This window comes from Ochotona princeps, chromosome 1, assembly GCF_030435755.1.
Source record: "Ochotona princeps isolate mOchPri1 chromosome 1, mOchPri1.hap1, whole genome shotgun sequence".
Lineage (NCBI taxonomy): Eukaryota > Metazoa > Chordata > Mammalia > Lagomorpha > Ochotonidae > Ochotona > Ochotona princeps.
In genome coordinates, this window is record NC_080832.1 from 98,232,874 (window position 1) to 98,248,439 (window position 15,566).

Here is a 15,566-nt window from a genome sequence, read left to right on the forward strand (position 1 = left end):
TACATGTAGAATATAACCTGGCACATGGTGAATAATGAAGTGTTATAGTAGAATTAGTTGCCATTAATTCATTTCATTATTAGATAATATTTATTCTCTTATAATCATGTTATTGCCTGTTATACTAAGGCCTATATCAATCCATTGACCTTAAATCAACTTACGCATTAAATTTTATTTCAATGATATATAACTAAACAGCACAAATCAAATCTCCAATAAGACTACATAAATTTCTATCCTTTTTTTTTATATAAATGATGTCAGGATAAATGTTATCTTTGTGAAAACAAAATGGGGAATGTAGTTTGGCTAGGATAAAATATATAAATATATAAATGGTTTAAAACCTGCTATTTATTCTATTGCATTCTAGTTGATTAGTGGTTAATGATATTGTTTCTGGAGATCAGTAGGGCAGAAACAAATTTTGTACTTCAATTCTTAGTAAGAAATGCTTACTGAATATTATAAGGTTGACCATTATATTAATTCCTGCAGTATCTTTGTGGGGATGACTGTGTCATTTTCATATGTGTCATAGGCACTCAGAGAAGGATGTTGCCCACGAGTTGAGTGACCAGGAACCAATATTTTTTTTTCATTCTTATTCAGTTTCTGACCCATCCCTTAGACAAATACTCAGAATCTTTAAACCAGCTGTGCCTGGGACTGGTGTTGTGGTGCAGTGGGTTGTCCTGTTGCTTGTGACACTGGCATCCCATACTAGAATGCTGGTTCAAGTCTAGGTTGATTTGTTTCCCATCCAACTTTATGCTAATATATTTAGGAAGGCAGGAGATGTCAACCCAAGTACTTCGGGTGCCTGCCAGGTGTTAGATCAGGATGTAGTTCCTGGCCCCGGCTTCGACTTTGGTTGTTGTGGCCTCTTGGGAAGTGAGTAGATGAAAATCTCTTTCTCTCCCCCTGCCTTCCCTTTCTGTCTACCTCCCTATCTCTCTCTTCCTCTCTTTCTGTTGCCATCCCTTTAAATAAAAGTAAATGTTTTAAACAGGAACATTAGCTGTACCCATTTCCAAAACCTATTTCCTTTCCTTGTATTTCCTTTTCTCTCCTCCAGTTTCATCAACACACTATTCAGACTTCTCATAAAATCTTCTCAACCTTATGCGATATTTCTGATCCATATTCTGTTAGAATCAATAATATGAAACATCACACTAGATTGAATATAAGCTTATATTTTAATTAAAGATATGCATCTTCAGTTGTTTTCCAGTGAACTATCTTTTTATCTTTTGTGAACGAATAAAAATTTGATGATTTGTGCTTATTTGTAGGTGTCCTTCAAGTTTCAAATGTGGAAATACACAACTTTGGAACACCACTGTATGCATCCATTGAATTCATTAATGTGTCAACAGGATCATGGATAATATCTTCTGCTCTTCATCATAGCTGTGGTGGTGGCATTCATGCACTTGCCAGTCATAGCATAATTTTAAATGACAACATAGTGTTTGATGCAGCTGGTCATGGCATTGATTTGGAAGGCCAGGACTATTCTCTTACTAATAATCTTGTAGTTCTGATGGCACAGTCGGCATTGTCCACTGTGTGGGTTGCAGGTATCAAAGTGAACCAGGCAAAGGATGTTAATCTCTTGGGCAATGTTGTAGCAGGATCAGAGAGACTGGGCTTTCATTTGGGAGGCCACAGGTGTTCCTCTCCTGGAGTGATTTGGTCTGGCAATGTGGCCCATTCAAACCTACATGGCCTTCATCTCTACAAAAAAAGTGAAACTGAAAATTGCACCAGCATTTCTGGATTCCTGGCTTTCAAGAACTTTGACTATGGTGCCATGCTACATGTGAAAAACAGCATGGAAATAGAGAACATCACTCTGGTCGACAATACTGTTGGTCTTTTTGTGCTGGTATACGTATCTTTTCCACAAAACTCCAACAAAGATACTCGGATTGTGTTTAGAAATTCAGATGTTGTAGCCACTAGCTCTACTTTTGACTGTATTCAAGACAGAGTGAAGCCTCGATCAGCCATTATGACATCAAGAGACCGGGCGCCTTCCAATCCAAGAGGCGGGAGAGTCGGTGTACTGTGGCCTGCATTCACCTCAGAACCAAACCTGTGGCCCCGGGAGCCATGGCACAAAGTGAGGGACGGCTACTCCGTTTCAGGAGTCATTAAACTTCAAGGTGTGATATTTTGGTGTATCCAAGTAACAGTTTCAGCCATCTTTGAATAGACTTTTAATAACATTCTAAATTTGCATCAACAAAAAGATTCAGTATGGTCTGATTGACAACCTGTGGGATTTTGATAACCACAGTGATAGTTTGCAACAGTGAATGCTTTTGTAAAAACCACTAATATCCACATACAAAGTGAAGGGATTTCATGGCAACAAGTGAATTTGTTTATATAACAGATATAATTTTTCCTGTTATAGAAATTGATGAAAATAATATGTAGAAATTATGCTTTGAGGTTGGTTAGTAATCCATTACACAGCTAGGACTGAAATAAGTTACCAGTGCAGCTTATTTTCTGTAAAATCTCTTTTGGAATGTTGTGTTTTCTCCCTATTAATTTAGTCTATCTGGTAGTTAATTTATTTTTTCTGTAAGATAAGTGGAATTTGATCATGCCTTCATGGAAGATAATTCTCTTAAGTGTTTAATGTACTGGGATTTTCATCTCTTTTACATCTGATTTCCACTCTAAAGAGTGACAGATATTTTGTAAACCATTTACATGAATCTCAGAAGCTATCCTGTATAGCTTAAACTACCTCCTAGAAATGCATCATAACATTTAATTGTGTAATGTATATTTGTGAAGAATGGTTTACATTATGCAATGCTATTGTTTTAACAATTTCAGGTGTGACATTTTCCAATTTTGGGAAGAGCTGCTACAGTGAAGACCTGGACATTTGCATTCTGCCAAATGAACAAAACACAGGGATAATCCACCCAATAACAGCAGAGAGGACCAGGATGCTAAATATGAAAGATAAAAATAAGTTCTACTTTCCTCCATTACAACCCAGGTAATTTTATAATTTGTATTAAGCTGTATTTATGAAGAATTTGGATGATTTTCAAATTGCCAAGCATGGTTTTAAAAGGAAAATTATACTTGAATAATGAAAAACATGATTTTCTGGAACACCATGGTCCATTGAATTGATGATCTGAATTATTTTCTCCTTCTGTTCTCTGTCTTCACAGATATGTGATTTCTGAAATATTTCTCACTAGAGAAATAGAGCCCCTTTCTCCCTTTTATCTGAATTTGATCATGTGACTTTCTTTAGCTAAGAAGATGGACAGAAATGCATTATATATTTTAATAATATTTTATTATTTTGTTCAAATGAGAGAAACTACTTTAGATGTTACTGCTGCCAAGAGCCGCTGCACTGAACAGTGGGGCTTAAGTAGGCTCAGGCCAGGTGTACTTAGAGTTCTTGGGAGGATTTTTTTTCTTTGTTTACTATGTGAGAAGTGGGCTAACATCTGGTATAGCACGTTAAGCTGCCACCTGTGATGTTGGCCTCTCATATGTCCTGCAGTTCAAGTCCCCACTGCTCCACTTCTGATCCAGCTCCCTGTTAATGTCCCTGGGAAGACAACAGAGATGCCCACATCCTTGCCCACCTGTCATCTACATGGGAGTCACGGATTGAGTTTCCTTGTGGCCATTTGGAGGCAGGAAGTTGGCAGATGGAAGATTTGCCTGCCCATCTGCCTGTCTCTCTGTCTCTGTTTCTCTATATATAACTCTTCCAATAGGTAAACACATCTTTTTTTAAAAAAATGTGGAGAAATTGGGAACAGGGAGAACAGATTTCTTTCCCTTTACATAAAGAAAACCTCCTTTGGAAGAAAAAAAACATCTTACAAAACTGCCCTAATTAGAAATTCTTGTATTTGATCTCCTTCCAATTTTGCTTTGTTGCCCATTCCTCGTTCACTTTAGGGAGCTAAACCAAATTTGGTGTTCAGTTTGCCTGATTTGTTTATCCACATGATGATGTGTTACTATTAGGCTGAAATAATTGTGAAGATAAATGCCTTAATCCATTGGTTTCTTTTACAAAACACCATGGACTGGTAGATATATAAAAGACAATTTATTTTTTACAGTTCTGGCAGGATGGGAAATCCAAAATTAAGTTATTTAATTAATGTCTGGTGAGGGCTACTGATTGCCTCCAGAGTTGTGTTTTATTTTTCCTTAAATATTTATTTTTATTGGAAAGTCAAATATGCAGAGAGGAGGAGATACAGAAAGGAAGAGCTTCCATTCATTGACTCACTTCCCAAGTGGCCTCAATGGCCAGAATTTGGTTGATCGAAAGCCAGAAGCCAGGAACCTCCTCCAGGTCTCCCATGCGGGTCCAGGGTCCCAAGGCTTTGGGCCGTCCTCAACTGTTTTTCCAGGCCACAAGCAGGGAGCTGGATAGGAAATGGGGCTGCTGGGACATGAATTAGTGCTCATATAGGATCCTGGCACATGCAAGGCGAGGACTTTAGCCGCTAGGCTACCATGTCTGACCCCAGAGTTGTTCTTTATTGCTGTGTCCACACGAAGAGAAGAACGCTGTGCTGACATGACTGAGAGGAAAGCTGAAAGGACTTTATCTCCAACACTTTAATGAAGGCTGATTTCTCTTATTAGTGTCCCATCCTGATGACCTAATCACCTGCCAGAGGTTCTACTTAGTGCTGTTAATAGTTACAATTGAGTTTCAACTTGAATTTTGAAGGGTCACTGTCATTTAAACCATAGTACAATATGAACTTTGCATCTGATTTTTTGTACTTCAGTATTTCAGTATGTGTTTGGCATGTCGTAAATATTAACATGATCGCTAATATTTTGTACAAGTTTTGAGCCAGAGTAAACAAAATACATTCTCTATAATTCAGCATTGTAATTATTAATCATTTGTTTTTATATCACACTTGTCTCTAAAATTTGGGAGTACAGGGCCATTTCTATGTTCATTATCATTGTATTTCCCAGTCTGTCATTAGCAAGTTTTTCAGTAGATATTCTTTTGAGTGAAAATACCTATTTTACTTTGCTTGTATATGGTACAAATAGAATTGTTATTTATGGTGATATGTGTAGAATGCTTACAATCTTGGAAGTTTCTCAAAGAAATGATTGTCTTATGTTCGATAGATAGTGGAATTAGAAACATTTTCTTTTATTTCTTAGAAAATTTGCAATCTGTATAAACATATTTCCAACTATCTACAATATGTAGTTAATAAGAATATATTTCTTCTCAACATATACCTGGAAATTAGTGATTTTCTGTAGAATATTGTTTAGTACATATGTAACAGATTATCAATAACAAAATCTAAGTGAATTAGTTTTAGCCTGCATCTGCACTACAGCTATGTTTTCTTTATGTGTCCTATTATAAAATGACAGTGTTGCTTTCTCTATCTGCAGGAAAGATTTAGAGAGAATAATATGCCTAGAATCACACTGTGAAAATCCAAGGAAATATCTATTCAAGGACCTGGATGGAAATGCTTTGAATCTGCCTCCCCCAGTTTCTGTATTTCCTAAACTTGAGGCAGAATGGACTGGATCCTTCTTCAACACAGGTCAGTTATATCTAAACACAATGTCTGTGGTAGTGGCGTGAATTGACAGTGTTATTATGTGGAATGATAGACACTGGAGAAGAATTAGAGTTAAATATCTCCCTGGACTATCTCAGAACTTCTGTGAGAGCTGGTTTCTGTTCAAAAAATGGCATCTCAGAGAACCCAGATCTAGTCACATTGCCATTATTCTCTAGCTCTGCTATGGCTACTTGATAATTTTTGTCAGGGTCTCATTATTACAGTATACATGTAATTGTAATTGCTTACTCTTAATTGACCAATTGCCCCTTTTGAAAACAGATTTGATAGGGCAGGAATGTTGTCTTTACACAGTGCTCTGTATTTATGCTTAGGAAAATGCTGGCTGACTGATCAAATGAATGACTTATGGGTAACCAGAAATAATACATATGCTATTTATCCCAACTCATTCAAGATCATATGGAGACTTTAAGTCAAGATCGTATGGAGACTTTAAGTCACTTACTTAAAAACTTAGCTATAGGATGGAAACTTGAAATACTGATTACTTTATGTGCCTTTTTACATTTTTTCTACCTTTCCCCTGTCTGAACTATTACTATTGTATAATATATGGCATTTAGAACTATTTCTATATATAATTCTTTTAATTACCATCAAACATCTCACTTGAATTTTTCAGTATGCTGACAAAATATGGGTATTGCAATATAGATGTGTAAGTCAGTACTGAGTGCACAAGAATGCACTTAGGACAAACTCATGTTAATGTATTTGTTACATTTGTTGAATATTATCAGCAAACTTTTTTTCACAGAGGAATTAAATCCAGAGATGTATTGAAAAAATATGGGCAGAAAAATAAAATGTTTTATTAAAAGGTAGCTACTCTTCCATTTTATTAGATATACTGAGTTTTCTCTTGTGAGTTATATTGATTTTTAGAATTTCACTTTTATATGCATTTATGCTATGGGGAAAGCATCCTCATCCTTTAAATTACTTACATAAATAATTGTAAGTTTTTCTGGATTTATAATCTTTGGTAAGAATTGCATTTATATGAAATTAATGACAAGGGATGTGCTTTCCAGAGTACTTAATGAAAATTGTATTTTATTCTAATAGAAAAATAGAGATTGAATAAGTATCTTAGTTTTTCCTCAAAGTAGACTCTGAAACAAATTTAGAACCTATGACATTTCCTTGCATATGTGTGTTGGTGGTGGTGATTGGGGAGCAAGTGGAAAGAGGTAAAGGATTAGGATGATCCCCAACATACCAGTAGGCAAGTGACACCGGAAAAGAAAGGACTCCAGTAAAGATGTACTGTCAAATTGGTTATGACTATGAAAGCTGCAGCCAGGTGTAATGGAGAGCCCCTGGTAACATGTGAGCATGATTCCTTAGTATCTCAACCAAGCCACAAGGAAACTAATACATTTCAAATTCCTTCTTATTACTGACTGAAAAATGCTTCTGGGTATATGCCTCTCCATTCTGTTGATTTTCCCTAATCACTCACTTGTTCTTTTCTGTGATGTTCCTCAGAAGGAAGTTGGTTTTTTTGCAGCAGAACTCTGGTGTGTGAAGATGAGTGTCCCAAACATGTGGGTTTGAAATTAAAATAATCTGATACAAATGGGAGCTAAAATGTTAATTAATTGTTAAATCATAATAACATGCTTTTAATGAACTTCTAGGTGGTTGCTTACCATGTGGTGTGAAGCATACACTATTTAGGCATACATATGCTATTTTGGTTACAAAGTCAGTGCACTTAGTTCTTCTGAGATGTTTGTCTTTTCTGTATAGCTTGACTTCGTGCTGAAATTCCAACATATAGTATGATATTACGCAACATGTACTGTCTCTCGTGGCATGGAGAAGCATTCAAATGTGTGGGTTGCTGATTGTCAACCTAAGTGTATGTAGCTGAGTGTCTCAAATCTTGATATTTTAAAGCTAATAACATCTTAGATGAGTTTGCTGTAAGTGTAGGGATTTTTGCACAGTGGAATATGATGCTAACTGCACCAAAAATAAAAGAAATCTTTCGATGAAGGAGACAACACTTGGTAAGTAGCGCCTTATGGGTGCAAGTGGGATTGCAGAGTTTCCTTTGATTTCCAAGGTGTAAGTAAATCCCCCCTTCCTTGATGAGTTTTGTGTAGTTTTTAAATAGTTTGCTTTTAAGCTACTTGTCAGTTTTGTCTACAATCTAGTGGGTGAAAAAGAATTTAGTCTTAAGAGAATGGCTATATTTTATATCTTCTCTCTTCAAAATAAAAATCTATGCATCTTTCTTTCTTTGTGTGTGTAAGCCAGAACAAGAAAGAAATGAGGATAAAATGGAGATCACTGGAACAAAATCTCATATGTATTCCAAATGTCAGTGAGCTTGACACACCCTTATGTCTTTTTGTATTTTACTAACAAATTTCGTCAAACCATTTGGAATCCATTGCCTTTGAGGTTTATTTTTAATTTGGAAAATAACATTTTATTTCCACATATAAGTTCATGCAAAAATTAACCCCCTCAAACAGATATCTACAGGTCCTGAGGAATTGTCATAGAGTCTAGCATCAGAGAAAAACCATCCATGTGGATCAGCTTTGAGGAGCACTATGCCAATGGGTTTTGCTATCTTTATGGTGCAGGGTGTGTAGCCAGGGGATAAGTGGGCTGTTAATTTTGTGTTATACTTATCTGTAAGTTTGCATGTGCAGCCAGTGTTGAAAATGCAAGGCAGTGGAGAACAAGAAAGCTAATCCCAAGTAGGTGATCCTCTGAGCACCATTTTATTTTATTTTGGAAAGCATATGAGTGTGGGGGCATCTGATGATCTGAAAATCCTAAAGTCATTTAGAAAAACGTAGTCTTGAAACTAATATCCCATTTAGTTAGCACTGGATTGGCACCTGGACTTTCCATTTTGGCAGCTTACACATCTGCTGTCTGTCCCAGAATAAAAATGCATGGAATGACTTCAGACCAGTTTGTATGGAATACTGGTGGTAAGGGAATTGAAATAGACCAAAGCACTTCTTTCTAGGGAATTTAGACATTTCTTAATCATGCTGAAGCAAGTAAAGGGAGGAAAAATGGAAGCCATCATTACTTCATGTGTCATAACTTTTGCATGTTAAGTGGTATTTTCATTGATTGAGTAAATGTGTTTTGCTCACATAACATACAATCTGTTAGTGTCTTTCTAGATAAAGAAACTATAGCAGCAGTGAACAACACAGTAGCCCTGCTTTTGTCAAGCTTGTGCCTTAGTGGGATGGAAATATGCAATCAAAAATATTTCTAGTAAGATAAGTACAGGCTGTTATCATTTGGGAATATAGATATTTTACAGAGTAATTTTGTGTCTGTTGAATCTAGTATATTTAATATAAGCTGGTGTGTTATTTACTTAATTTGGTGACAATTTTTTAAAGCATTGACCTTTCATAAAAGGAGAGTTTTAAAACAATACAATCACAAATGTTTCTTCATTTTTCTGCCCATATATATACATATATATCACATATATGTATGTCTTAAATATGTATGGGCATTTATATCTAAATTCTTACTCATTTTCATCTAATTGAAAGGGAAAGAAGAAGAGGAAGAGGGAGAGTGGCTGCTTTCATCTGCTGGCTCACTCCCTAAATGTTCACAGCAAGCCAGGACTGGGTTAGGCCAGGGCCAGGAGTCAGGGACTCCATTTTGGCCTCCTACATGGATGGAGCAAACTCAGTTATCAGACTATCACCTGCTGTCTTCCAGGAACATTATCTAGAAGCAGATCAGAAACAAAACAACCAGGACTCAAATAGCAGTCTAGCCTAGCATAGGATGTTTTATGGATGATTTATAAGAGTGTGTGTGTGTGTGTGAGAGAGAGAGAGAGAAAGAAATGTTCATGATGGCAGCTCCCAGATAGTTTATCATTGGATGATCTAAGACAGTAAACATTCATTTGTGTGTGGGACCAATTTGAGTCAATAGGTATACGGAAATTTAAGACTGTGTTTTAAAACATGCACTACAAAATGAATCTCAAGTGATTTTGTTGCATTAATTTTGAGAATCATTGCTGTTGAATCTTATGCCCTCTTTAAGGTAAAAGAAATTGTTCAGCAGAGAGTTAATGTTTTTCGGAAAGAAAGTAGGAGACTTATTTGTTTTGAATTGTAAATAATTAGTTCTCTGTGCAAAACATAAACAAACATAAACATGCCTGCTTATATGTGCACTGGATCTATCTCCGAAACACAAAGGGATGTTAGCTGGAAAGATACATGGATATTTACCATCTTAGATGAAGCTTTTGACTGGAGCACATGTACTAAGCCTGTTGTTTTGTTTTCTAAGATATCATTTCCCCTGACATTGAAGTGACTCAAATGACCTCATTTTCATAGTAATTACAGGACAAAAATGGGTTAAATACAACTTCTTTTGTATTTCTTTATTGAATGATTATATTAAGATGTAAAACTCATGATAAGCTTTTCCCACACTTTTTTGAACATTATTCTCGATGAAGTGCTATGGACTTCTGACCAAATCTACCTTCAGGGCAGGTGAGAGTTTCCCATTTTTTTAACATGAGAAGGAAAGAAACATTTTTCAATTCTGTTACTTCTTAGACATTACTCAGGAAAGTTCTAAAGCATTATAGAAATCTTGGAAGTGACATTCTCAATTCAAAAATAAATATTAGGCTGATAGAAAAGAAAATAAATTTGTCGTTTGGCTGTTATCCCACTGGAGTTGATGAAACGGTATTTAATAGAATAGTGGGATATTTACTGTCCTATAGAGACATGCTCAGTGTTTAGCAAAATACTCACATTTTTTTCAACTCGAAGATTCTTGAAATGCATATTTTTAAAAAAATCTTTCTAGGCTTCTTATTAATCCTGTTTGTGCTAGGAATGACAGAAAGATGGTGCTGTAAAATGGGTGACAGGAAAGGGAGGGAGGAAATGAGAGGACAGAATGGAGAGTGAAAATGGTTGTTACAAAATTTGTCTGCCAATATCTGCGCTTGCAGAGGTCTTTTTCTTCTTGCTAGAGGGGGAAATGCCATTCTCTTTTCCCAAGCAATTATAGGCCCCAAAGATTGAAACTTGGTATATAGCTCTTTAATCTCAGCAGATATTTATGGTTAAACATTAGACTTTTAAGATTCCAGATGTCAGGGCATTAAAATATAAAGGCACCGTGGAGTCTCAGAAAATATTAGACTCTGGGATATGTGACTGCAAGGGATTTTTATCCCAAGTAGAAGTGAATAAGGCTTCCAGTGGTACTTTGTAATACCTTAAGAGCACCTTGCCTCCACCTTATTTTCTCACTCCCCCATGACTTGCTTTGTCTCCAGGCAGTAAAAGACATAACAATATCTGATTGCATTTTGAAACAGTCCATGCTGTGAGTTGAAATGATTTTCATGTGTGATTTAGAAAGGATGATGTGGAAAGGCATGTGATTCATGGGAACCATTTTCTTTTCTTGTCCTCCATTTAGAAATTTTATTACCCTGATTGTCCTTTTTCTTAAATCTTCTGTTAACAACTAACACTTGTTGAGTGTTTACCACATTCCTCATTATGTGCTAAGATGTATATATGAATTATCTCATTTAATGTCATCAACAGGATTGACTCTATGAGGTGGATATTTTTGTTTTATAGATATGAGAACTGATCTAGTGATACCAGGTAACTTGTCCAAGTTTTATGGCAAAATAACAGAAGTTTCAAGACTCAATATTGTGCTTTCAAACTGTACTGTATGGTGCCCAGTACCTAATATCCAAGTTTGTTTTTTCTTTCCCTTTTCTCTACATTCTTTGGTGCTATCTGTCTTAGATTTTTTTTTTAACAGAATAGAGCAAATGAGATTGTATAATTATTCCAGTAATTTACATCTAGATTAGCAATAATAATAGTTTCCATTTATCCAGCATATTTCATGGGTTCAGCATTATGTTTATAATGATTCTCGTTTATCTTTACAACGACTTTAACATATTGGAATTGTTATCATGTTTAAGAAGTTGAGGAAACAGAAAGGTTAGATAATTGTTCACAGTCCCACAACTAGAATGTGTAGAATAGAGATTTAAATCTGTATTTTTCTGATTACTATAGACAGAGCACATAACCACTTCTAGCTAATTATAGCTGTGTGGTCTGAATCATGTAATGGGACCATGTACAGAGAGATGTGTAAATGATCCCTCACATATTTCCAGTTGGTGGCAAATAGATTTTTGGATTTTAAAATGTAACAATAAATTATTTTTATGTTTTTTAAAGGCAGAGTTATGACAACCACAAAATGGTTTAATTTAGTTCTTCCTCTTTGTATAAACAAACAGAAAAACTTATATTCATATATATTTAAAATGGACATTTTTCCAAATGTAAAATAAATTAATCCAAGAAAAAAACATTGGGATGATATTCAACTAGTACAAATTGATGCCTGCAGTGACAAGTTCAAAAATTTGTTATGGAAATAGCTTCTTTTTCCTCAGTTAGGTGATATAAATTGTCTTTCCCAAACTGAGCACTCAGCATCATTAAGGAGTAGCATCATACTACCTGACTTAAGGTATATTATAAAACTAGAGTAATTAAAACAGCATAGTATTAGGATAGAGAAAAGTACATAGAACAACTTAAAAGTGTTCATAAAAAATAAATCTCATCTAAATCAACAAAGATATTAAGAACATTCATTGGAATAAATACAGACTTTTTAATATATGCTGCTGGGAAAAATATTCACAGGCAGAAAAATGAAATTATCTCCATTTTTTCATTTCTTGCTATGTACAAAAATCAAAATTAAAGATTTGAATTTAATATCTTAAGTTTTAAAAGTACCAGAGGAAAACCTAAGGGGAAGTTGTTTTAGGACATTGACTGGAAAAGGAGTGTGGGAGAAGAGTCAGACCACAAAAGCACAAGAAATACAATCAAAGAGATGAATGAGATTTTATCAAACTCAAGAGTTTCTTCCCATCAAAGGAAAGACTCAACAAACTAAAGAGACAAACTACAGAAAGGGATAAAATATTCTAAGTTATGTACCTCACAAAGAATAAGAAAGTCACTCAATTATGGAAAAAAATGAAGACTGATTTTCAATGATCAGTAGATCTGAACAGACACTTCTGGAGGAGGGAGAGAAGTGGCTAGCAGAGACATGAAAATGCTCAGTCACAGCCAAGGCATCTTTCAGTCAAGGAAATGTAAGTGAAAATCACAAAGAGTGTCACCTTACTGTCATTAGATTGGCTGTTGTCAAAACAGTGAGAGTGTTGGTGTGGATGGAGAGGGAAGATAAAGAGGACTCTTGCACACCTTTTGCGGAATATAAGTTCATTTAGCAATTGTGGAAAAAGGTATGGGGGCTCATCAAAAAAGCAAAAATTGAAATATTAGTCCCACCACAGGATATACATCCAAGGGAAATGAATCACTCTGTTAAAAAGATGCCTGCACTCCCTTAGTTATTGCAATAGCCAAATTACATTAGTAAGCTGTTTCTCAACTTACAAGTAAATAAAGATGTTGTCTACACTCATCAGAATATCATTTGGCCATAAAAATTATGAAATTATATCATTTGCAATAATATGTCTGGAACTGGAGGTCACAGGGTTAAGTGAAATGAATCAAGCACAGAAAGTTCATTATCACAGAATTTCACACATATATGGAATAGTAAGAGTAAACTAAGATAAAAACTAAGGTAAAAGTAAACTAAGATGCAAACTAAGATAAAGGTGACTAACCTGGGAAGTTAGGGCAGAATGTGCTGTTATAGGAGTACCAAAGTATTGATTGATAAATAGAAAGGTAGAGAAGAGGTAGATTTTTTTCAGGTTTCAGAAGTGATAGTTGACCATAGGTAATGATAATGTGCTGTATATTTCCCTAAAAAAATCAGAAAGAAATGATTTTGAATGTTTTCACTATATAAAGAAATATTAAATGTTTGACGAGATAGGTAGGTTTACCCTTACTCAACATTTTTTGACATTATGAAGTGCATTTCTTTATAGAAATATTGTATTATATCCATAATATGCGCAATGATTAATGTGTCCATTAAGAATAATAGAAAAGAAAAATAAGAAGACACTGTCAAAATAAAAGGATAATCTACAGGGGAAAACATTTGCAAGCCATGTATCTGATCATAGAAGTTGTCCAGTTACTAATGATGTTATTTGATCACTCAGGGAGAATGATTTCTTATCATTGGAACAAATCCCTTAAGGATGAAAAACTATATAGCTCCCAGAATGCCTTGAGGGAGATATGTACTGTTGAGTTTATGGAGATATTTCTTTGTAAGAATCAAAAATCTTAACAAACATAATGTGAAAATTTGACCACATAAGAACTGCTGAAATGAAATAAACATACAAGTGAGTTATTCATATACTCATATTTATTGTAGCTCAATTCACAATAGCTAAGATATGGAATCAACCCAGATATCCACTGATAGATAATTGGACAGTGACATTTTCACATGTACATACTATGGAATGCTACTCAACCATAAAAATAATGAAATCTTGTATCCAACAACATTGGATGCAACCGGAATCAATTATGCTTAATGAATTAAGACATTCCCCAAAAGACTACCTTATTTTTTCCTGCCATCTGTGGCAACTAATACACCAAGTACAAAAAATGTACCTATAAGTGTGAGATGGACATTTGGGGTTTGATTACTGTTTACAGCCTTTGTACTTTTGAGGAAGAGCACTTTTTTCAACGTGTATGTGTTGCAATCTTTCCTAAGGGGATTATTAGGCCTATTATTATGAGTTGAAATAAAATGTACCATTGTAAATATTTTTTTTTAAAGAGGTAAGGAAGTTCAAGGGTGGATAGGAAACATAAGCAGAAGGAAGGGTAGGGTAGAAAATGTTACTATCCTCCTAAGTCTACAATGTGAAATATGGTGAGTTTGTTCACTTCCTATAAATAAAATAAGTTACAACAAAGCTAAAAATCTATGTAGAGATTTTTAAAATGAAAGTAAAGACAGGGAATATTTTAAAGATCATCATGTGTTATATTCCTAAATATAAAACATTAACTAGTATTTAATAATCAGGAGCAAGCCAATGAAAAATATTCAAAGGATTCCTGAAAATATTTCACAGAGAAATAAGTAAAAACACCAGTAGGGATAAAGGAAGCTCAGTTTATCTCATAATTAAACCACAAGTTAAGAGCTCTTGGACTAGGTCAGCTGTCAGGTTTATGTCCAGTGACTCACTACATGTGTTACCCCAAGAAAGCTACTTATCATGCTTAAGCCCCAACTTCCTCACTTTCCTCATTTAGGTTGTGGATACATTAGTATATTTACATACCAATATGAAATACTGCAAAAATTAAAAGTCACAACCTCAGTGAAAGTAGGTTCCAGGCCAGATCCATCTTTGTGCTCAGAGGAAAGTAGAAGATTCCCATAACCATTCTATGGGATAACTGTCAAGTTTTGCTGGAAACATCCAAAGTATAACCTGGTTGTCTTTAACATGATTGTGTAATATTTGAAGTCTTTATCTGATTTTGATCTCAGTATTGTTTATAGGAAACATTTTTATTTTGATACGTTTTAAATTTTTGTGAAGATATATTTTTGGAAGAGTGAGGCAGTGCAAGAGAAAAGAAAGATGGCTTCCATCCATTAGTTCTCTCCTTGGATAGCTACAACCACCATGGCTGGGTCAAACTAAAGCCAGGAGCTTCATCTGGTTGTCTAGCATGGCTAACAGGTCCAACTACATGAGTTATCTTTCTGCCAGATCACTAGTGAGGAGCTGGTTTGAAAGTTGGACAGTTGGAACACAAATAAATGAGTACCCAGATGGGATGCTCATATAGCAGGTGTCAGCTTTTATCCCTATGACGCCAT

At 35.1% G+C, this 15,566-nt stretch overlaps 1 protein-coding gene across 1 annotated transcript in view; it reads left to right on the top strand.

The window, feature by feature from the left end:
- Positions 1 to 15,566, top strand: part of PKHD1 (PKHD1 ciliary IPT domain containing fibrocystin/polyductin) — a 440,412-nt gene that overhangs the window by 323,052 nt on the left and 101,794 nt on the right. The window contains exons 57-59 of the mRNA XM_058662233.1: positions 1,302 to 2,177; positions 2,866 to 3,034; positions 5,458 to 5,615. Coding sequence (XP_058518216.1) covers positions 1,302 to 2,177; positions 2,866 to 3,034; positions 5,458 to 5,615 — 1,203 coding nt within the window. The remainder of the gene's footprint in view (positions 1 to 1,301; positions 2,178 to 2,865; positions 3,035 to 5,457; positions 5,616 to 15,566) is intronic.